General features: G+C 38.2%; 1 protein-coding gene across 1 annotated transcript; it reads left to right on the forward strand.

Annotated features, from left to right (window-relative positions):
• Positions 1-79: 79 nt before the first annotated feature.
• Positions 80-21501, forward strand: MEIOC (meiosis specific with coiled-coil domain). Its single transcript, XM_035027481.1, has 9 exons — positions 80-134; positions 4860-5017; positions 5662-5796; positions 8822-8979; positions 11577-11681; positions 12594-14466; positions 15474-15608; positions 19078-19258; positions 19689-21501. The coding sequence occupies exons 1-9, from the start codon at positions 80-82 to the stop codon at positions 19916-19918; spliced, it is 3030 nt and encodes a 1009-aa protein (XP_034883372.1). The 3' UTR covers positions 19919-21501.
• The last annotated feature ends 831 nt before the right edge of the window (positions 21502-22332 follow it).

Genomic DNA, 22332 nt, shown 5'->3' on the forward strand with positions numbered 1-22332 from the left:
AAAAGGTAAGCAATTCAGCCAGGAAAAGAGAGTGTTTTGGGGGAAGAGCAGAAAAACTGCAATTCAGGACAAGCAAACTATGGCCAACCACAGGCAAGTCCTGGCAACAAAGTGGGAGAGGTCCTTCTACAGAGGTAAGGAGAAAGTTTGGAGGGATTTGTTTTGTTTTTTAAGATTTTATTTATTTATTTGAGAGTGAGAGAGAGAGAGAGTGCACACACAAGCCAGGGGGGAGGGGCAGAAGGAGAGGGAGGAACAGCCTCCCCGCTGAGTGCAGAGCCCAACGCAGGGCTCAATCTCGAGACCCCAGATCATGACCTGAGCCAAAGTCAGTTAACTGACTGAGCCACCCAGGCACCCAGCTGGGAGGTATGTTTTGAACAAAAGTTCATTGGAGGAAAATGAGAGTTTGAAGTGGTGGCAGCCTCTTTCATTGGCTGCCGGTGAGGGCAGCTTGCTATTGCTGGGCTGAGAGAAAATCTTCCCTCCTACTGGAGGAAGCAAGCCACGAGGAGTAATAGGTAGTAAGATGTGAAAGCCTTCCCTTCATGTTTTCCCAGCTCCAATTTTGAGTTAAATTTCCTCAATACATTTCCACTCTTCCAGCAACGATTAGGGGTTGAGAAACCACATACGGAAGTCCAGTTAATTTCAGTAGGTATAATTAAGATAATTGAATCCCTCAAGTCAGAGAAGCCTATAAAGAATTGCATGGCTTGAACTGAGGTAGTTTTGCAGCCCATTTAAGTTGTTGGACCACTAGTCAAATAGGAAACTGGAAAAGCAATTCATTTAACATAGATGTGAGCATATACAGTAATCCTGCAGTGACTTGATTATATACTGACTTGGAATTATATGATTGCTTTCTATGAGGAATTAATTCAGAGTTCTCTCCGGCATTGAGATTGTGCGTCTGATATACTTTGAACTTTCGAAAATACGTATTTTATTTGAACTTGAAGTTTTAGTTGGGAGAATAATGAAATCCTATTTATTTTATCACAAAACATTTCTAGGGGGCAGACTGACTTTTTTCAATGAAACTGATTATTTTTGTTACAAAACAAAATGTTTAAGCATGTGTAAAAGTATAAAAAGGGCTTCACTAATGTAACTGAAGAGTACCACATTGTACATTGTCTTCCAGAGTTGCAAAACAAAAACAAAAAAACCTAACCTTATATATTTTGGAGAAGTGTGCATTCTGCAGTAATTCTTAAGGATGGAATAGGTTTAAGTTGTTCCTAGTTATATCAAAGAATGTTCTTTTTTTATTTTTTTTTTAAGATTTTATTTATCTGACAGAGAGAGACATAGGGAGAGAGGGAACACAAGCAGGGGGAGTGGGGGAGGGAGAAGCAGGCTTTCCGCAGAGCAGGGAGCCCAATGCGGGGCTCAATCCCAGGACTCTGAGATCATGTCCTGAGCTGAAAGCAGACGCTTAACCAACTGAGCCACCCAGGCACCCCTCAAAGAATATTCTTAACTATTTTTAAAATCCAATCATAAATTCAGATTCACTTAAATACTCCCAAAATAGCAAGGGAAAAAAATGAGTTTCTTACTTGAGGGCACCATCATTCTGAGATAGACCAAGGTTACTGAAATGTGATCAATCTTATGACATCAAACTCTTTTATGTTTGCTCCTATATAGGAATAGTCAGTCAATAAATGGAGAAAGAAGGTCATGATTTCCCCAGAAAACTTTTAAATTCAGATGAAGGCAAAGAATACATAAAACAATTATGTATTTCTAACTCCTTCTCATTTTTTACTTATTTATTTATTTTTAAAGATTTTATTTATTTATTTGACAGAGAGAGAGAGAGCACAAGCAAGGGGAGCCGCAGAGGGAGAGGGAGAAGCAGGCTCCCCACCGAGCAGGGAGCCTGGCATAGGGCTCGATCCCAGAACTCTCAAACGACTGCGCCACCCAGGTGCCCCATCTTTCTCATTTTTTTAAAGATTTTATTTCTTTATTTTAGAGACAGAGCAAGCAAGCATGGAGGGGAGCAGAAAGAGGAACAAGCAGTCATTGCACTGAGCACAGAGCCCGACGCAGGGCTTAATCCCCAGACCCTGAGATCGTGACCTGAGCCAAAACCAAAAGTTGGACGCTCAGCTGACTGAGCCACCCAGGCATCCCTTTTATTTATTTATTTATTTGAAAGAGATAGCATGTGCACATGCACTCCCGGGGTGGGGGGTGGGTTGGGAAAGGGGAGAGGGAGAGAGAATCTCAATCAGACTACTCATGGAGTGCAGAGCCCTATATGGGACTTGATCTCACCACATGAGATCACGACCTGAGCCGAAACCAACAGTCAGACACTCAGCCAACTTCGCCACCCAGGTGCCCCATAACTCCTTCTCATTTTAATCTGAGGTCTGTATATATCTTTGGGTAAGATTGTGAACTCAATCCTCCCCCCACCATACACATCCAAAATAAGATCTCCCCAAAAAGAAATAAAAGAGCTGAAAGTACTACCTACATACAAAATACTTGCCCTGCTCCATAACCAAAGTGTTCCCTTTAGCAATGTGTTCACTTGAGTTCAATGGAGTGTTAATTTTTCCTATAACCTTCATTTCCAAAACAAGCTATACCAATATTAAACAAGATAGTACAATCTCAAAAAATGAGCAAAGGACCTGAATAGATATTTCTCCATAGAAAATATACAAATGGCCAATAAGCATATGAAGAGATGCTTCAAATCATTAGTCATAGGGAAATACAAATCAAAAGCACAATGAGACACTGCAAAACACCCTCTACAATGGCTACTATTTTTTTTAAAAAAGGAAAACAAGTGGAGAAATTGCCATGGTGCATTGCTGATGGGACTATAAATGGTGCAGATGCTGTGGAACAGTTTGGTGTTCCTCAAAATGTTAAACAGAATTACCTTTTGACCCATTCCACTCTAAGGTATATACCCAAAAGAATGAAAAAAAAAAAAAATCAGATACTTGTATACTAATGTTCAGAGCAACATTATTCACAATAGTGAAAAAGTGAAAACATCCCAAGTGTCCATCAACAGATAAATGGATGGACAAAATGTGGTTTACATGTACAGTGGAATATGATTCAGCCAAGAAAAGGAATGAAGTTCTGACACATGCAACAATATTGATGAACCTTGACATTGCTAATGAATAAGACAGTCACAAAGGGACAAATATTTTATGATTCTACCTATGTGAGGTACCTAGAATAGGCAAAATCTTAGTGACAGAAATTAGTATTGAGGTTATCAGTGGATGGGGGAGAGGAAGTAGGGAGTTACTGTTTATTGAGTACAGAGTTTCTGTTTGAGATAATGAAAATTATCTGGAAATGGATAGCGGTGATGGTTGCACAACATTATGAATGTACTTAACCCCACTGAATTGTACACTTGAAAATGACTAAAATGGTAAATTTTATGTATATCTTATTACAGCAAAAAAGATACATAAGAGGATTCATACTTTTTCAAACTTCTTTGGGGTACAATGGGGGAGGGAAGGGGGTACAGAACTCCTTCCTGCAAGGGGAGGATGAGCTCCACATCAGCAACTTTAAGGGTGAAGTAGGGAAAGAAATGTAATTGGTACAGCCACCTCACCTGGTCAGCTTTCTCAGATCAAAGCTGGGTAGACATCCAAACTCACTCCAGGGATAGTATGGGCCAATAAAACTTGTCCCCCTATACTATCTCCATTTGCTTTTGAATTAAAAGAACATCTTCCACTTTACTGAGCGCTTCTCAAGTTTTGATTTTATTTTATTTTTTTAATTTTTTTTAAAGATTTTATTTATTTATTTGAGAGAGAGAGAGAGAGCACAAGAGGGGGGAGCGGGAGAGGGAGAAGCAGACTCCCTGCTGAGCAGGGAGCCCAATGCAGGACTCGATCCCGGGACTCCAGGATCATGACCTGAGCCGAAGGCAGTCGCTTAACCAACTGAGCCACCCAGGCGCGAGCGCCCTCAAGTTTTGATTTTAAACATAAACACCTTAAAGGCGTTTGCAGCGTTTATGATTCTCATCTTCAATATTTCAATGCCTACAACATTTAGCATTTCTCTGAGACTATCCTATCTCCAAATGGGACTGCCCACGTAAATGGCTTGTCTGGGGCAGGTCAGCGTGAACTTTGTTCAAGAGTTCCATTAACACCAAAACGCCTTCACCCTCGTTGCGGCCTGGGGCCTAGAACAGAGCGCGGCTCTCCCTCGGAAGGGGTGGGGGGGGTAGTCCCAACAACACCCAATCCCATGACGGGTTCCTCACCTTCCGTAAATGAGCACGTCTATTATTCTCTTGGTCCCTCCAAAGGATTCTGGGAGTTAGGGGAGGGACCAAGGGACAAAAACGAAATGCACAAGGTGCGCAGCGTTAGGTTTAGGATTAACAGCCAGTTGCTGAGCGACTTCTCATATCTTCCGACCACTTCCATCACTTCTCCTATCCGGTAGGCCCGCGCTCCCTCCCCACCTTCCACGCCCCGCCCCTCTGCTGCCCTATTAGCCAACCATCGGGCTGCTGCTTGCCAGTCAGGGCCAATCCCGAACAGGTTTACTTTGAGCGGGAAAGGCTCAGAAGCTACGGAAGAGCGAGGTCAGCTAACGGCCCCTTCTTGGCCTTGTCTCTGTGGGTAACAGGACCTGGAGGCGGTTGCCTATTGGTTGGGCAGCGGGCCAATGAGGAGGTGCGAAGCGAGGGGCGGGCCTCACACGAGGGGGTGGGGTGGGGCGTGGCAGGCCGGTGCGGGGTCGCGTGCCGGGTCGCGAGCCAGGGGTAGGCAATGTAACGGCCTCTCCCCCCGCCCCTCCCTCCCCGCTACGGCCCCCCCCCCCCACAGACCGGCTCCAGGCAGCGCCCGGGGCGGCGGCGGCGGCGGCGGCGGCAGCGGCAGCAGCGGCGGCGTGCGGGCTGAGGGAGCCGGGCCTCGACGCCCCCCTCACCCCCGTACCCCGGGAGCTGTACCTAGTCCAGGAGGGGCTGGGGGGCCTCATGGAGGTGAGAGGCGGAGACACTTGCCCGGCCCCTCACCCCCCAGGCCTGAGGGAGGGACTTGAGGTAACCGGTGGGGACGGTCAGGGTCTGGGAGGCGGCCGGGCTTGGAGGATGGCGACGGTGAGGAGCCGCAGAGGAGCGGGCGCGTCCCCAGACGCGGTTCTCTGAGGAGACGGCGGCCGGGCGGGAGAGGGCAGGTCGCCGGGGAGAAGCCCCGACGGGGCACCCGGGCCGCGGGGCGGGGGCGGGCGGGGGGCGCGGCGGCCGGCGGGCCCGGGCTTGGGGGGCTCGGCGTGGGCTGACAGGACGGACCGGCGCGGCTGCAGGGGCTGCAGTGGCCGCGACGCCCGGGCTGCCGCCGCCGCCTCCACGTCGGGCGGTCGCGGCGCTGAGGCCCGACAGGGTGGCCGCGGGCGTGGTGGGCCTGTCGGGGCCGTCGAGGGCGGCGCCTTGGGGCCGGCCGGCAGAGGGCCCGAAGGCAGAGAGGGAATCCCCGGGACAGAGGCGCGGGCCCCGGGATCGGTGGGCTCGGAGCGGATTCCGAGTTGAGGTGCGCGAACAGCGGCGGTGCGACAGGCGTCCGCCCTTCCAGCCCGGGCTCTGCGCTGCGTGATGCCTCTGCCGCTTCCCACCCCTGTCTTGTGCAGCCCAAGGTGGCGTTCCGCGGAGGTGCGAATCGCTGCTGGAACCTCGGTGCGGACCCCAGCAGTAGACTAACGGATGTGTTCAACAGCGTGATGCTGACTGGCTCCACTTCCTTCTACGATTGCTACAAATCGCAGGTCCATCCTTTGTTAGGGGATTTTTTTTCCGAAATCAAAGTCGTTTACCTGAGCCCATTCACTTAGGTGTTTAAATTTCTCCCAAGTTTAGGACCAAAAAGCCAGGAACATTTTCTTTCTTTTTCTTTGTTCCCTTTCTTCCTTTTCTTTCTCTCAGCCGGTAACATTTTCAGTAGAGTCTGCCCAATACATATTTTGCTTGGAAAACAAGTTGAGGAAGATTTTTCCATTGATTCTTGGTATCATTTTGTTCTCAGTGTAACATGAGGCCAGAAATGTAAGAAAATCCCGATTTACTTAGTAAGACAATAAAATAGTTTTTCCTTCAAGCATTTATTGCAAGCAAGTCAGCACAAACATACTTTTGATCATTTGAAGGTGAAATTTTTCTGTACTCCTTCACTTTCTGGCCGTAACTGTGTCTTAGATGACATGCTGCCTTTCACCTCACCTAAAACATTTAGTTTTATTAATCATATTAAATTAGGCTTAGGGTAGGGTAAGTCATTTTCATTTGAGATTATTTAACCGGAACATCAGTGTTGATATTGTTATACTTTTAATTATAACAATATCCCAAAATAAATAATTTTATCTAATCCATAATACAACTTTGTATAGTATTACATCTAGTGTACAGACTGAGAAACTGAGGCTCAGAGAGCTTGATTCATGCTTTAAGTGACAAAGCCCAAGTGGAACACAGGTCTTTTCACTGCCAAGACCAGCATTCCACTGTTCTCTACAATGTTTATACAGCTCCTAAAATTTACTTGGATTTAATTTCAATCAATTAACTATAGCAAGGATATAAGTGATACATTTTGCAGTTATTTAGACTGATTAATATGCCATCCCCAAGCATTTGCATATTTAATTCGCATAAATGTTTTAACTGAAAAGGATCCAGATATTTAAAGTATAATTATGTTTGAATCCACCATGTTTACTTTAGCTGCTGCTTTTATCCTAGAATACAAAATTGAAATCAATCTTACAAAAGGAGTTAATTTTTCTAATCCTCAAATCTTACTTTAAAATGTAAAATGAATTTGAAAGAATGCTCCTAAAATACAGTTAGTTTCAAATACTGTATATCTTGTTTGATATTGCATAATCTGAAAATACTTCTTTTAAGTCACTATCTTAAAAAGATGAACAATTACTTACAGCACTTTGGATGTTTCACACCGAAAAGAGAGTTAAGGTGAGCCTATGATAAAATCTTCAGAAAAGGAATAAAATGATGAAAGGTTCTAAAGATAAAAGCCTTTGTAAAAGTTATTGCTAACTAAGAAATTCTGGAAAAGTATTTTTTTAGTGACACACTTAGCAAAATTACTTTGGTACCTCCGTTTCTGCAGCTTCAGAATAGTCAGCATGATGTATATAAACAAGACAGTTATAATGTGTAGTTTTCAAATAGCAGTCATAACCAGAATTTAAACAAATGGTTGTAAAATATTTGAGATTCTTAAAAATGGGTGATTGGAAGAGATTTTCATATTTTTTGGTATAGTATAAACTCTTTTATGTTTAAAGAGTTACATTTCAATTATGTCTATGATGAACAAAAATTTAGAATTCTTTGATCTAACTATGTCTTCTCTCTTTATATAAATTTTGATTGAGTATAAAAGCAATTGGAAAATATTTTCAGTCAGGATTATATTTTCTCTGTATTTATAAGAAAATACCATTTCTACTATATCTGGATGTTTATAGTTATTACATCTCAGGTTTCATTTGGAGAGTTAAAAATTGTGAATCTATACTTTCAGACTTCTTTAAAGAAGCATTTTCTAGAATAAAATACATCTAAGTTTAATCTTCATATAATTTGTTAAATTCATTCTATTTTAAGTATCTAAAATTATTTTCACTGAACATCCCTTTTGGAAAGAGGCAGTATTTTATTTTATTTTTATTTTTTTAAAGATTCCATTTATTTATTTGACAGAGGGAGAGAAAGCACAGCAGGGGGAGCGACAGGCAGAAGGAGAGGGAGAAGCAGGCTCCCCGCTGAGCAAGGAGCCCGATGCGGGGCTCGATCCTAGGACCCTGGGATCATGACCTGAGCCGAAGGCAGACGCTTAACCAACTGAGCCACCCAGGTGCCCCACGAGGCAGTATTTTAAATCAATAAAATCTTAAAATTCAAATTTTTTACCTTATTTACTCAAAGTTCATTATAGAAGTATTCACAAAAAAAGAAAAATGAGCTTGTATTTTTCTTCTAATTGTAGTAATAGCCTTTAAATTTCTAAAGAGATCATAAAATTTTATGTATCATCATCTTTATAATATCTCTTGGCAATAGAAACTAGGCTGAAAATTGAAGATATTATTTAAAAGGTCCTACAGAAAAAAAATAAATAAATAAAAGGTCCTACGGTAGGAGTAAGGCCTTGAGTTTGGGTTTAGTTGTGTCACCTATCCGCTCAGTAACCTGTAGCCTCAGTTTCCCTCTTTTTAAAATAGAGTATTCATGTCACAGGTTGAATGAATATGTTATTTGAAAATTCTATATAAATAAATGACATTCACTTTTTTCACAGATTGGGGGCATTAGAATTTTACAAATAATTTCTTGAAAATAACACTGCTAGTGTCCACACTAGAAGTTAGAAGTGCAGTAACTGTAGGTGTTTCATACCAGGGATAAGCAACAAGTACAGATCAGATCTGCTGAGTGCCTGATTGTATAAACAAAATCTTATTGGAACACAGCTATGCCCTTTACATATTGTCTGTAGTTTGCTTTGGTGCTAGAATAGCAGAGCTGAGGAGTTTCAACAGAGACCATAACAGCTAGAAAACCCTAAAATATTTATTATCTGTCCCTTTACAGAAAAAATTCACCAACCCCTAGTAGAAAACAAGCTTAAGTGGCTAAGTCTAGATTTTAAGTCTTCCAGCTCTTACACATGTGTTATTTCCTCTAATTTCTTATTATTTCACTAATATTCTGTAATAAATGTAATTTTGATGTGTCTGATATGCAAACATGTCTTTAAAATTTCAGAGTGAAGACAGTGTTGACCTACGGCAGACCTATACTCCACTTTCTTCATCAGCAGAATATTCAAGTTCTGTAGATTCTTCACTTTTCTATGCACCATGGTCTACTTATGGAGATGATATTAAACAGCCTTCTAATTCTCAGATCAATGTAAAGAACAGGTAAATTAATAAATCAGATTTTTCAGGTTAAATGAAGTTTTTTTTAAGTTTGATTACATAGGAACCCAGTTGTATTAGCTCTTTGTTCCCTATATCAGCACTTTAATGTCATGACATTACAATTTTATGTTTATTAAACTTTTAGAAACCCTAAACTGGGCAGTTATGTGTATATAATTTTTAGCTCATTACTCTTTTTTTTAATTCATTAGAGGCAACACTTAGTGAGTAGATCTTAAATTCCTCTAAGGATAGCTTATATAAATGAGTTATAATTTTTTATCTATTTTTTTCATCCAGTTCTAAATTTTCAGTGATTATTTCCTTCACAAGTATACAACAAATGGAATTTTATCGAATATAAGATACTTTTAGTTATTTTTTGATTCCATTAATAATAAAGGCCTACTCTATGCCAGATCTCTCCTCTTGGGGATACTAGAATTAACATGGCAAATATTATCCCTACCTTTGTAGATCTTACAGTAATGATGATGATGATGACTTGCTGGGCACAAGTATAGTGAGGTTTAAAAGAAAAAGTATAGGATATTATGGGAGCCTGTTGCAAAGAGAAGCCTAAGGGAATGGCATCTACCTTTATTTTAATTGTATATAAGGGAGCAGTTGATAGAGGTTGATACATCTTTAGTTTAAGTGGAAAATAATTATTTAAAAAGTCTTATATGTTTATTCTTTTTTTTTTTTTTAAGAAATTATGTGCCCAGGGCGCCTGGGTGGCTCAGATGGTTAAGCGTCTGCCTTCAGCTCAGGTCATGATCCCAGGGTCCTGGGATCGAGTTCCGCATCGGGCTCTCTGCTCCTTGGGAGCCTGCTTCTCCCTCTGCCTCTCTCTCTGTCTCTCATGAATAAATAAAATCTTTAAAAAAAAAAAGAAAAAAAAGAAATTATGTGCCCAGTGTGGGGCTCGAACTTAGGACCCTGAGATCAAGAGCCACATGTTTCATCGACTGAGCCAGCCAGGCTCCCCAATTTTAATATTTTTTAATTAATAAAACTTTTTAGTGACTCAATTGGTAGAGCATGTGACTCTTGATCTCAGTGTTGTGAGTTCAAGCCTCATGTTGGGTGTAGAGATTACTTTTTTTAAAAAGATTGATTGATTTATTTATTTTTAGAGCAGGAGCACAAGTGGGAGGGGCAGAGGGAGAGGGAGAGAATCTTAAGCAGGTTCCACGCCCCAGCATGGGGCTCGATCTCACCACCCTGAGATCACGACCTGAGCTAAAACCAAGAGTTGGTCTCCTAAACCACTGCGTCACCCAGGCGCCCCTAGAAATTACTTAAATTTTTTTTTTAAATGTTAATAATTTGAAAATTGGTAAGTTCTATGAAATAGTGATTTTATTAGAAAGACTAATATATAATTCTACAAAAATATTTTTTAAGTTGATCTATGTTCATTGAAAAAATTCAGACTTTACAGAAATATACAAAAGAAAGCAGAAGTTCACCTTAACTTTTAACACTTCCTAATAACAACTATTAATAGTTTAGTATATATTACATTGAGTTTTTTTAGATATGTACTAATATATTATTATTCAAAAAAACTTTACATTGAATCTTTTTGAAATAACACAACATAGTGGAAAAAGCATTAGATTTGTAGGCAGACCACTTGTTCAGCAAGTGTACAGTTTGGCAAATCATATACACTGGCAAAATACAAGTTTCTTAAAATCTCAAATGCTCATTCTTCGGTAGCTTAATGATTACTAATACCTGCCCATCCTATGTTATGAAGATCAATGAAATGTTTGAGTGTTATGCAAATATAAGGTATTTTTATTTCTAAAATGTCCTAACACGTGAAATGTTAAAAATAAAATATGAGAAAACAAGAGGTTACAACCTAAAGCAACATATTACTTCTAGGAACAAATTACTTTAAATACATAGGAGGTAAAAGGCACTAATTTCAGTCTCCTTGTGGTTTTTACATTTTGTATTATTTAGACAGTGGTAGTCACAAGACACGATTTCAGGTACATGGAGCTCTGGTTACTTTAGTAAGGATTTGGGATAGCCCATAAATCGGTTACATTTAAGGGACAACTGCAATATTGGTGTGGTATCTAGGATGACCATATTTCATTTCACTTTTTAAACCCAACGTTTGGTCTAGAGTCACAAAAATAGAGCAGCAGATTCATAGGGTTTTCAAATCACAAATGAAGAAACTGAGCAAGTGTTGATGGAATAATGTATAATGGGACCAGATATGCTTTTAGAAGCAGCCATAGTGCCAAGTCTGTCTAAAACATCATAGGTTAGAGATTTATATCTTGGAACCTAAAATGAATAGCATGTGTTTTGGAGAAATAAGAGTTAAGCGTACACTGTGAACTAGACATAGGATTTGAAATGAAGGAGAAACACTTACATAGCATAGGCACTATGCTTAACGTGGAAAATATTCTTGAGTTCCTGTTCCCTCTTTATTTGAAATGATGATACAAATCCAATCCAAATATTTTATAGAAAAATAATGGTATAAGTCTGGAAATAGAAATCAATATATTGTATTTCAGCATGAGGAAAAGAATTTACATGTGATATTCATTTACTTTTAGGATTCAAACGGAAAGAAATGACTATGGCAGTGAAACAGACTTATATGGACTTGTGTCTAATATTTTGGAAGAACAAGATAAGTCACAGCCATATTTTGCTGAGGGGTTAGTATATTACATAAGCCATATGGTATATAGTAAGCTTTTAAATTCACATATACTAGATTACTATATTTTTACTTAATGAAGGATCATCTGATAATAGACATCTTAATTCACGTTTGTATCTAACAGCCTTGATTTTGATGAGGTACTTACCATACAATGGAAGTTTCATACTGAAATTTAATTTACTGTTAAGAACTTTCATTTGGAAAATTATTCTTGCATAATTCAGAGCTATTTCCCTCGAGTTTATGAGCTAAAGTTTGGCTTAAAGAGTATAAATTCCAAAGAGCTTTTATAGATATATCCCAAAGAATAAAACTATCATTACTGCTATGCAGAAATATGTATGGACTTTATTCATATGGTAAAAATTTTTAAAATACACTTTGATTGTTTTGGGGGGTGTGGAAGCCATATTACCCAAATGCCCTATTTCATAGATAGGGAAATATGCAGCACACATGTAACCAATTAAAATATTTTAATTTCAGTAATAGTTTCAGCAAAGTACATCTTTTTCATTTAAAAAATTGCAGTCAACAACATTTTTGTATTATATAATAACCTAATTAAAGGAAAAACTTACTTTGTTTTCTGCTTATTATAGATAAATAATTGATGCAAGATCATGCAGTCACCAGCCTCAGGCCTTAGTTAATGCCTCTTGGGAAAGTATACTGTAGACATATTAAGATTAAAATGAATATTTATGTAGCATGTGACACATTTCAAGTGATAGAAAATTATTTGGATGTAATAGTTGTTTATAAGTCAAAATTAGAAAGGATTAGATAGATGATGGGGCAGTGAGGTGATATAAATGTTTTGAAAACCTGTCCTACCTTCTCCACTAAGGAAATAAAGTCATTTAAAAGCTAAGTTGTAATTAAATATATTTACTTGTTCTAGGACCTGCTCCTCCAATTTAAAGTCAGTTTGGCCAATGAACACAAGCAGATTTGCAGATCACCATGACCTCTTAACAGAAACCAAAAGGCCAATAGATACAGCCATCTCTCAGCAAGCTTTTTATAGTGGTGAATCTGTGTCAGCAGTGGAAAAGCAATACCTGCATAATAGTAATCTAACACCACAACAAAAAATAGATGAACTTTATCATGGATTTACTGGTTTAGACCTTGAAGAACAATGGATGTACCCCTCACGAAGTGATCATTCTAACTGTTACAATATCCAGACAAATGATACAGCTAAGACAACATTCCAAGATTATCCATTTATCAAAAACTGTTTTACATCACAAACTGGTCTGTCTGACATCATGAAAGAATCAGGAGTTGATACTTACCTTTATGGAAGAGAGAAAATATGTCCTAAAGGTCTTGAAGCACCATTACAGCAGAAAAGGGCAGAGATGTTTCTTTCTCAATTTAATAGATACAATGAAAATGCAGATTATTGTAGATACCCAGAGTATGTTCATCCTAATAAGGCTAAGCTTAATAAGTGTTCAAATTTTAGTGTCCAGGATAGTAAAAAATTAGCCAATGGCACACCTGAAACACCAACTGTAGAAGCAGACACCTACACAAAGTTATTTCAGGTTAAACCAGCAAATCAGAAAAAAATGGAGGAGACAATACCTGACCAGCAGAATTTCACATTTCCAAAAACCACACCACATCTGACAGAAAAGCAGTTTGCAAAGGAAGCAGCATTCACTGCTGATTTTGGCTTAAAATCAGAATTTGGACTGAAACCTCACACAGCTTGTCCACCTAATAATGATTTTGCTAATGTCACAGAAAAACAACAGTTTACTAAACCTGAGCCCCCAAATTCTGAGTATTTTAAATCTGTCAATTTATTATCAAACTCAGCAACATCTTCAGGAGGTATCAACTTAAACAGACCAACTTGGATGAATGTCCAAACAAAAAATAACACTCCTATTCCTTATCGGAATCAAGGTAACTTGATGAAATTAAATAGTCACTTAAGTGTAGCTTCAAAAGGTTCTAGCCATTCTTCAGATTTCCCCCAACTGTCATCCACAAATTTAACCCCAAATAGCAGTTTATTTCAGAAGTATTGCCAAGAAAACCCTTCAGCATTTTCTAGTTTTGATTTCAGTTACAATGGTGCAGAAAGAATTCAATCTGTCAATCACATGGAAGGACTGACAAAGACTGGAGAAGAAAATCTCTTTGAATCAGTTACTGATAAAAAAATAAAGCAACCAAATGGATTTTGTGATAACTATTCAGCTCAGCAGTATGGGATCATTGAAAATATAAACAAACATAATTTTCAAGCTAAGCCTCAGAGTGGACATTATGATCCTGAGGAAGGTCCAAAGCACTTAGATGGCCTATCTCAAAATACGTATCAAGATCTGTTGGAGTCACAGGGTCATTTTAATAGCCACAGACAGGGAAGTGGAGACAACAGTATTAATAGCCGTGTGAATCGCGCACAGGCGTCATGCTTTTCTAATAATTATATGATGGGAGATTTAAGGCATAATCAGAGTTTTCAACCACTTGGTTCAAATGGGTTTCCCCTAAGATCCACTCACCCATTTGGCCATTCAGTTGTTCCACTGTTGGATTCTTATGATTTGTTTTCTTATGATGACTTAAGCCATTTATACCCTTATTTTAATGATATGATGTATGGTGATAATTCCTTTTCTGGTTTCGTGCCAACTTTTGGATTTCAAAGACCAATTAAAACCCGTAGTGGACCAGCCAGTGAACTTCATATTCGACTAGAAGAGTGCTATGAACAATGGAGAGCATTAGAAAAGGAGAGAAAAAAGGTAACACAAAGCTAATCATTTAGGAGTAACTTAGGATGTTCCCTCTGCCTCTCCTCATTTTGTTTGTTAGAGTAGTTTGAGTGTTATTTCTAAGCTGAATTCTATAATGTACAGTATTTGTTAAGTATTTGACTATAAGGAGTTAATTAGATGACTTAAGCTTCAAGCTTAAAAAAAATCATTATTTATGTAAAGTTTATTTCGCCTATGAAGACTTTTTCCTTAATGGGTTAAAAGTTTACTTCTTTTGGGGTGCCTGCCTGGCTCAGTTGGAAGAGTATGTGACTCTTGATCTCAGGGTTATGAGTTTGAGCCTCAAGTTGGGTGTAGAGACTACTTAAAAATAAAATCCTTTTTGGGGCACCTGGGGGGCTCAGTTGGTTAAGCGGCTGCCTTCGGCCTGGGTGATGATCCTGGAGTCTCAGGATCGAGTCCTGCATCGGGCTCCCTTCTTAGTGGGAAGTCTGCCTCTCTCTCTGACCTTACCCCATCTCATGCACTCTATCTCTCTCTCACTAACTCTCTCAAATAAGTGAATAAAATCTTTAAAAAATAATAAAATCCTTTTTTAAATTTTTAAAAAGATTTTATTTACTTGAGAGAGAGAGAGAGTGTACAAGCAGGGGGAACAGCAGGCAGAGGGAGAAGCAGACTCCGCACTGAGCAGGAAGCCCGATGAGGGACTCGATCCCAGGACCCCGAGATCACGACCTGAGCTGAGGGCAGACGCTTAACTGACCGGGCCACCCAGGCGTCCCAAAATACTTTTTTTTTTTTAAAGTTCTTTTAATTAAATATTAAGCTGTTGGAGCCTTTGGGTATTTTATATGCATTAAATATGATAGAAAAATATGGTGGTATTGTGGTTTGTATTTGTTGCTTTTTGAAACTGAAACAATTTTAAAGTTGTGATTTTCAATTTATTTCTTAGGCCTAGGAGAAATGTTATTCAGTATTGAATCATATTTAGAAAGTTCAGCATCTAAAAGTTACATAATTTTTTACAGACTGAATTGGCCCTGGCCAAGAATTACCCAGGAAAAAAAGTATCCAGTACTAACAACACCCCAATTCCAAGGCTGACCTCCAACCCATCTCGAGTTGATCGCTTAATTGTGGATGAACTTCGGGAACAAGCCAGAGTAAGCTGTAAAAACACCCAATAATGGATTTTTTAATTGTTTGATAAAATTTTAAAACAAGTCAGAGTTCTGAAGGATTTTTAAATCACATTTATGCATAACTCTCTGAAATATATTCTTTTCCATGTTTGGTCCTAGAACTATGATTAATAATTAGGGAAGGGGAAATAGCACTCCCTTAATGATTTAAAAAGTAGGTTTAGTAACTTAAATGGTTCCTCTTTAAGAAACCCAAGTTAACGAAGAGCTAATCCTCAATAGAAAGAATTTTAAAGCAAAAATAATTTTGAATATTATTTATAAAGAAAGTCCCATTTCTTAGACACAAACATTTGTTTTCTAGCTTGATGAGCAAGCTGTGTTTGCATTATACAAAATGGTAAATCAACAGGTAATTACTGTATTTCATTTTCTTAACCCTGTACTCTTGAGTTATTCAACAAACATTAAATATATCCAGCAAGGTATTAAATACTGAAGAATATAGGTATGCATAATTTTGTAAAATACTCTTGTTTTAGAAAATTAGTATATCACTTCAAATATAAAGAATCCTGATGTTAGGTCACTTTGTAATTAAACAAATGATTATTCCTGTTATTTCCTTTGTAATTTCAGAATTTTCTAGAATTTAATAGAGCAGGGTAAAATTTCTTTTTTTTTTTTAAGATTTTATTTATTTGAGAGAGAGAGAATGAGAGAGAGCACATGAGAGGAGGGGGGAGGGTCAGAGGGAGAAGCAGACTCCCCGCCGAGCAGGGAGCCCGATACGGGACTCGATCCAGGGACTCCAGGATCATGACCTGAGCCGAAGGCAGTCGCTTAACCAACTGAGCCACCCAGGCGCCCCCAAATTTCTCTTTTTTGACCTTTCTCTCTTAAAAACTTATGCTGTTTTCCAAATAAAATACGATACAAGATTCTTGGGAGGGGCGCCTGGCTGGCTCAGTCAGAGGAGCGTTTGACTCTTGATCTCAGAGTTGTGGGTTTGAGCCCCATGTTGAGCGTAGAGATTACTTAAAAAAATAAATAAACTGAAAAAAAAAATATTCCTGGGAAAAAGCATGCAGTAAAGACAGCTTGTTTCTGTGATTGAATAAAAGCCATTTTAGGAATTAGAAAAATCAACATAGTGGAGTGTATTTTATTGAACATCAGTTTCTTGTACCTTGCTGTCTTTAAAATATAGATATGAACTACTTCAGTGGAAAAAGATTGATTTTACCTAGCTTTCAGTTGGTCAGTTGAAATTCTATATCAAGGGCACCTGGGTGGCTCAGTTGGTTAAGCGACTGCTTTCAGCTCAGGTCATGATCCTGGAGTCCCTGGATCGAGTCCCGCATCGGGCTCCCTGCTCAGCAGGGGGTCTGCTTCTCCCTCTGATCCCCTTCCCTCTCATACTCTCTGTCTCTCATTCTCTCTCTCTCAAATAAATAAATAAAATCTTTAAAAAAAAATTCTATATCAAATTTATAAATTTGTACAATGGATTTATCAGTGGTATAGCAGATACCAACATGGGTTACAGCCAAATGTTATGTTAATAAAAACTTCCAAAAAAGAAAAGAAAAAAAAACAACTTCAGTATTTCATTATTATCTCTTAAGACTCTTCCAAGTTTTTTTTTTTTTTTTAATTTTATTTACTTATTTGAGAGAGAGAGAATGAGAGACAGAGAGCATGAGAGGGAGGAAGGCCAGAGGGAGAAGCAGACTCCCTGCTGAGCAGGGAGCCTGATGCGGGACTTGATCCAGGGACTCCAGGATCATGACCTGAGCGGAAGGCAGTCGCTTAACCAACTGAGCCACCCAGGCGCCCAAGACTCTTCCAAGTTAAAATTCCTTTTCTTCAGTACATGTCTAGGCAATATATCAAAGGACTGCAAACTTAATAAACTTTTTCCAGCTTTGCTTATGCTTCACATTATTTTAGGTTATGTTTATAGCTGTTGTAAAAATTTGTTTTATCTGTACTTAGCAACATTAGACCGATGATCACAAAGGGCAAAAATATTTTTACATGTACTACTTTCTAGTTTTCTGGTTTTATACAATTCTGAAAAAAAAACTTTTAAAAGTTTATTAAAAATCACCTGTGCACATTTCTTTCTTTATACTTACCGTTTATTCAAAATGATTTGTATTTTAAAAATATATAATTAGTTTACATTTAATACCTATATACTTGTGTTTTCTCCATGGACCTGAAGTGGACTCCAAAGAAACTTGATATGAGTGTGAGGTTAGAGGCATTCATTCAGTTGCCATTAGCTTTTTTTTTTTTTTTAATTTTTTTATTATGTTAATCCCCATACATTACATCATTCGTTTTAGATGTAGTGTTCCATGATTCATTGTTTGTGCATAACACCCAGTGCTCCATGCAGAACGTGCCCTCCTTAATACCCATCACCAGGCTAACCCATCTTCCCACCCCCCTCCCCTCTAGAACCCTCAGTTTGTTTTTCAGAGTCCATCGTCTCTCATGGTTCGTCTTGCCATTAGCTTCTTAATTGAGAGATATTTTCTTACTCTCTCCAATCACTGAACACCAAGTTCTTATGTGAATTTTGTGATTTTTAATTTGTGAATTTTATTATTTTTTTAAAGATTTTTTACTTATTTATTTGACAGCGAGAGCAGGAACACAAGCAGGGGAAGTGGGAGAGGGAGAAGCAGGCCTCCCGCGGAGTAGGGAGCCCGATGTGAGGCTCGATCCCACGACCCTAGGATCATGACCTGAGCCAAAGGCAGACCCCTAACGACTGAGCCACCCAGGCGCCCCTAATTTGTGAATTTTAAAACATTTAGCTCCCAAAGGCAATTACTGTATTTACTTCATGTTCAAATCCTAATTATTGAAAAAGTTCTCTTTCCTTATATACCTTTCAAGTTTAGAATTTGAGACAAGTTAGGTATATACAACTAGAAAATATACTCCCCTTACTGATACACTGGATTAGGGATTCCTTAAAACTACCACTAGTCAGTATGATCTGAATATTTCTGATTTCCAAAAGGAGAATACTGGAAGCCCAGAAAGGACTTGCCAAGGTCAGGATTAATCAATCTAGGACTTCTCCCTTTTAGCTCAATTTTTTTTTCCCTTTAGATTACAGTACCTTCTAAAAATGTTCTATTTGCAGGCTGTTCTCTTATTTGCCAAAAACAATCTTAGATCTTAAATTTGCACTTATTGTCAGTGACATGGAAATGTTTGAATGTTCAATTTTTTTAACAGTTGCTTATTCCCAGTAACTGATTACTGACTGAAACAAGGAGGTACAAAAGACTGGCTTTATATCTTTGTTTTCCCCAGCATGGTATCAGGACACAGTAGGCATTCAGTTATTTATTAGATGAATATTATTGCCCTCATCTCTATTCTGCTTCATTGAAGATTTGTTCTTAACTAAAAGACAGGGCAGTATGGTTACATGCCTTATCAAAATTTAAAATGTTTCCCTCAGGTTGAGACTCTACTAGGCAAAATGGAACGTCTTCGAAGCTCTCCCCTTCATGCCAGTATCTCTACTGCTCTTGATAGACACCTGGAGTCCATTCACATTGTACAGTCACGTAGAAAGGATGAAATTGTTAATGCTTCAAATCGGCAAAGGCAAGGAGTTCCTAGATGCCAAGATGACAGAGGTATAAGCGGTAATGCATATTCTTTTGATAAGGCAGTGAGATCCTTTGAATGTTGTTAAAATCAGATTCTGAAGTTAAAAGGTTGGATTTCTAAAATTTACATTTAGCTAAAGAATAAATTGGTAAATGATGCCCAAATAATTTACTCTAAAAGTACTTTGATCAGTTTTGTTAATTTTACCCATTTAATTATAACTCTGTCAAAGTCTGTATTCTACCCAAAGCATAGTCATTGTACTGTAAGTCAGAAATACAGTATCAACAATTTTAAATATTAAGTCAAATACTTTAACCCACTCGGTCAATAGCCATCCTTCTTTTATAAAAATAATGTTTGATAATTTAATAGTACAACATTGGGCTTTTTTAAGAGTTAAGGAATATATAAAAGGTATCTAATATGAACTGACCCTGAATGGTTTTTTTACAGATGTTTTTGCCCTTGCTTCAGCAATTAAAGAGATGTGTGTGGCTACTCGGAAAGCACGCACTACCCTGTGGTGTGCACTGCAGATGACCTTGCCAAAAACAGCCAGTACAGCTGGCCAAACAGATGTGGAAAAGGCTTTACAAGATATAGTAAACTATGAGGATAAAGTCCATGAAAACATAAATAGTAGCAATCCAATGAACCAGAGAGGTGAAGCAAACAAACATTAAGGAAATGCCAGCAGAAAGAAGAATAAAAAGCTGATAAGTAAATGTATCAAGACATGCTAAAAAATTTTAATGAACTTGTCACACTTGAAAATTTCAATACATTAATTTTCTTTCAGATTTAAAGTTAATACCTTAATGAAGTCTAACTTCTATTTAAAAATCTTCTATTTGGAATGAATCAGATATAGTTTAAAGTGAACTCAAAGGGAAAGTTGACTACTCTAGGAGTTCCGAGTAGCCAAAAATAACAAGTTTAAGTAAATTAAATATTTCCTAACAGCTAAAATATTGCTTAAGCCCATTCTGCAGTGCAGGTAAATGCGAATGTGAAATTGTTCTAGAAGATAAGTTTCATTTAGGTCTGCCTTAGTAAGTATAATTCCAAATAATGCATCTAAGTGACTGTAACCCAATTATGGCTACAGTCTAGTAACCAAGACAAGTTTTGATTGTGATATAAAAGTGTTTTCCTTACAAAACTGGATAATACCTAGGAAACAAAGGAAAACAAGGATGAACCCAATATTCATGTAAAAATTTAATATTTAAAATACTACCATATTTATAAATTTGAAATCTTAGTGCCTAAGTATATGGAGGGAAATGCATCTGATTCTCCTAAATTAGTGATAAAAGTGCCAGTGTAAAAACCATGCAAGTTACTGAATATAAAACCTGTTCAAATCATTTGTGTATATTCTTTAAAATTTAATTATACTATCAATTATTACATATTTCCAATTTTAAAGTATTTAAACTGAATCAAAAACAAATTTCCTTTATCTGGATCTTTTAGAGTTGATGCACAGTAACTAAAATAATGACTATTGTTTTAATACCCTTAGTTTGCTGCATTTTATGAGGGTATCACGAAGTTCTAAAATGTATTTTTTTAAGGTTAATCTTTAGTTTAGTTTGCAATTGGTTAGTGTATATTTTGTGTAGTTGTGTTCATTAGTTTGCTTCTGTATTTTTTTTAAAAGCTTTTGAAAGCTTGGCTTTTTCTGTTTCTCATCACTTAATATCTTTGTATGAAACCCGAGTAATTTATTCATTAATATGAAATGTTGGTATTATGTGACTCAGAAGATCTTGGGTTTTAACATTTCTCCATGAGTTAAACTATAATATAATGTATTGATGAAATTTAATTGAACTATCCTTGACTAGAAACACTGATGTTTTAAATGTTGGTGTTTTTCCTAGTTTTAGAAATCTTGGTATTAAAGAGTGTAATCACACCACATAAATTTTCTTTAGATGATGTGCGGAAGAAACTGATTGAGAATGCAGGAGTAACTGTAGGGAGAAACATTTTGATCACTGATACGCTTTAGAACTACCCGAATGAATTACATTGAGGGTAGTCAAATAAAATAGATCACCCCACCACACTCACTGCATAGAAAGTGGTTAAGTTTGACATAAGACATGTTGGATGTTTTGAAAACAAATACTGTACTGAATTTAGTCTCTCAGGAAAAAATAAATTACTTTGTTGAAAATATTTGGTTTCTTTTTTTTACATCTTTGTATTAGTTTCTAACCTTAAGTGTCACAAAAGGTCAGAAAACCAAATTTCATTTCACTGGCACTGAGTTTTAAATTTCATTAACGTTTAGGGGCACCTGGGTGGCTCAGATGGTTAAGCGTCTGCCTTCGGCTCAGGTCATGATCCTGGGGTCCTGGGATCGAGTCCCGCATCGGGCTCCCTGCTAGGCGGGGAGCCTGCTTCTCCCTCTGCCTCTGCCTCTCTCTCTCTCTCTCTGACTTTCATGAATGAATGAATAAAACATTAAAAAAAAAAAAGATTTATAAATTTCATTAACATTTAAGTAAGAATGTTGGTAGACAAACCAATGCCATTCAGATATCCTTGCATGGAGCCTGACCTTCAAAGATGTGTTTTGTTTTGTTTTGTTTAAGATTTTATTTATTTGACAGAGGGAGACACAGCGAGAGAGGGAACACAAGCAGGGTGAGTGGGAGAGGGAGAAGCAGGCTTCCTGCCAAGCAGGGAGCCTGATGTGGGGCTTGATCCCAGGACTCTGGGATCGTGACCTGAGCCGAAGGCAGACGCTTAACCAACTGAGCCACCCAGGCGCCTGTTTTTTTTTTTTTAAGATTTTATTTATTTGAGGGCAAGTTGAGCGAGAGAGCATAAGTGGAGAGGCAGAGGGAGAAGCAGACTCCCCGCCGAGTAGGGAGCCAGAGACCTGGAGATCATGACCTGAGCCAAAGGCAGACGCTTAACTGACTGAGCCACCCAGGCACCCCAAAGATGAAGTTTTTGCTCTGTCTTTATACGAACCAAGACAAACCAGATTAAAATTCTGGGGAAGTTTTAACATGATAGTGGTCAGAAATAAAACACTAGTCCATTAACAAAAACCAAACACAAAAATTCTTTGAAA

This window comes from Mirounga leonina, unplaced genomic scaffold (genome assembly GCF_011800145.1).
Source record: "Mirounga leonina isolate KUSES-001 unplaced genomic scaffold, KU_Mleo_1.0 Mir_200, whole genome shotgun sequence".
NCBI lineage: Eukaryota > Metazoa > Chordata > Mammalia > Carnivora > Phocidae > Mirounga > Mirounga leonina.

Bases quoted from the DNA above. Each gene is read 5' to 3' on its own strand.
- MEIOC (XM_035027481.1), top strand. From the start codon at position 80: ATGGCCAACCACAGGCAAGTCCTGGCAACAAAGTGGGAGAGGTCCTTC. The intron at 5,018-5,661 runs GTGAGAGGCGGA...TGTCTTGTGCAG, and splicing joins GGCTGGGGGGCCTCATGGAG to CCCAAGGTGGCGTTCCGCGG. The intron at 19,259-19,688 runs GTATAAGCGGTA...GTTTTTTTACAG, and splicing joins TAGATGCCAAGATGACAGAG to ATGTTTTTGCCCTTGCTTCA.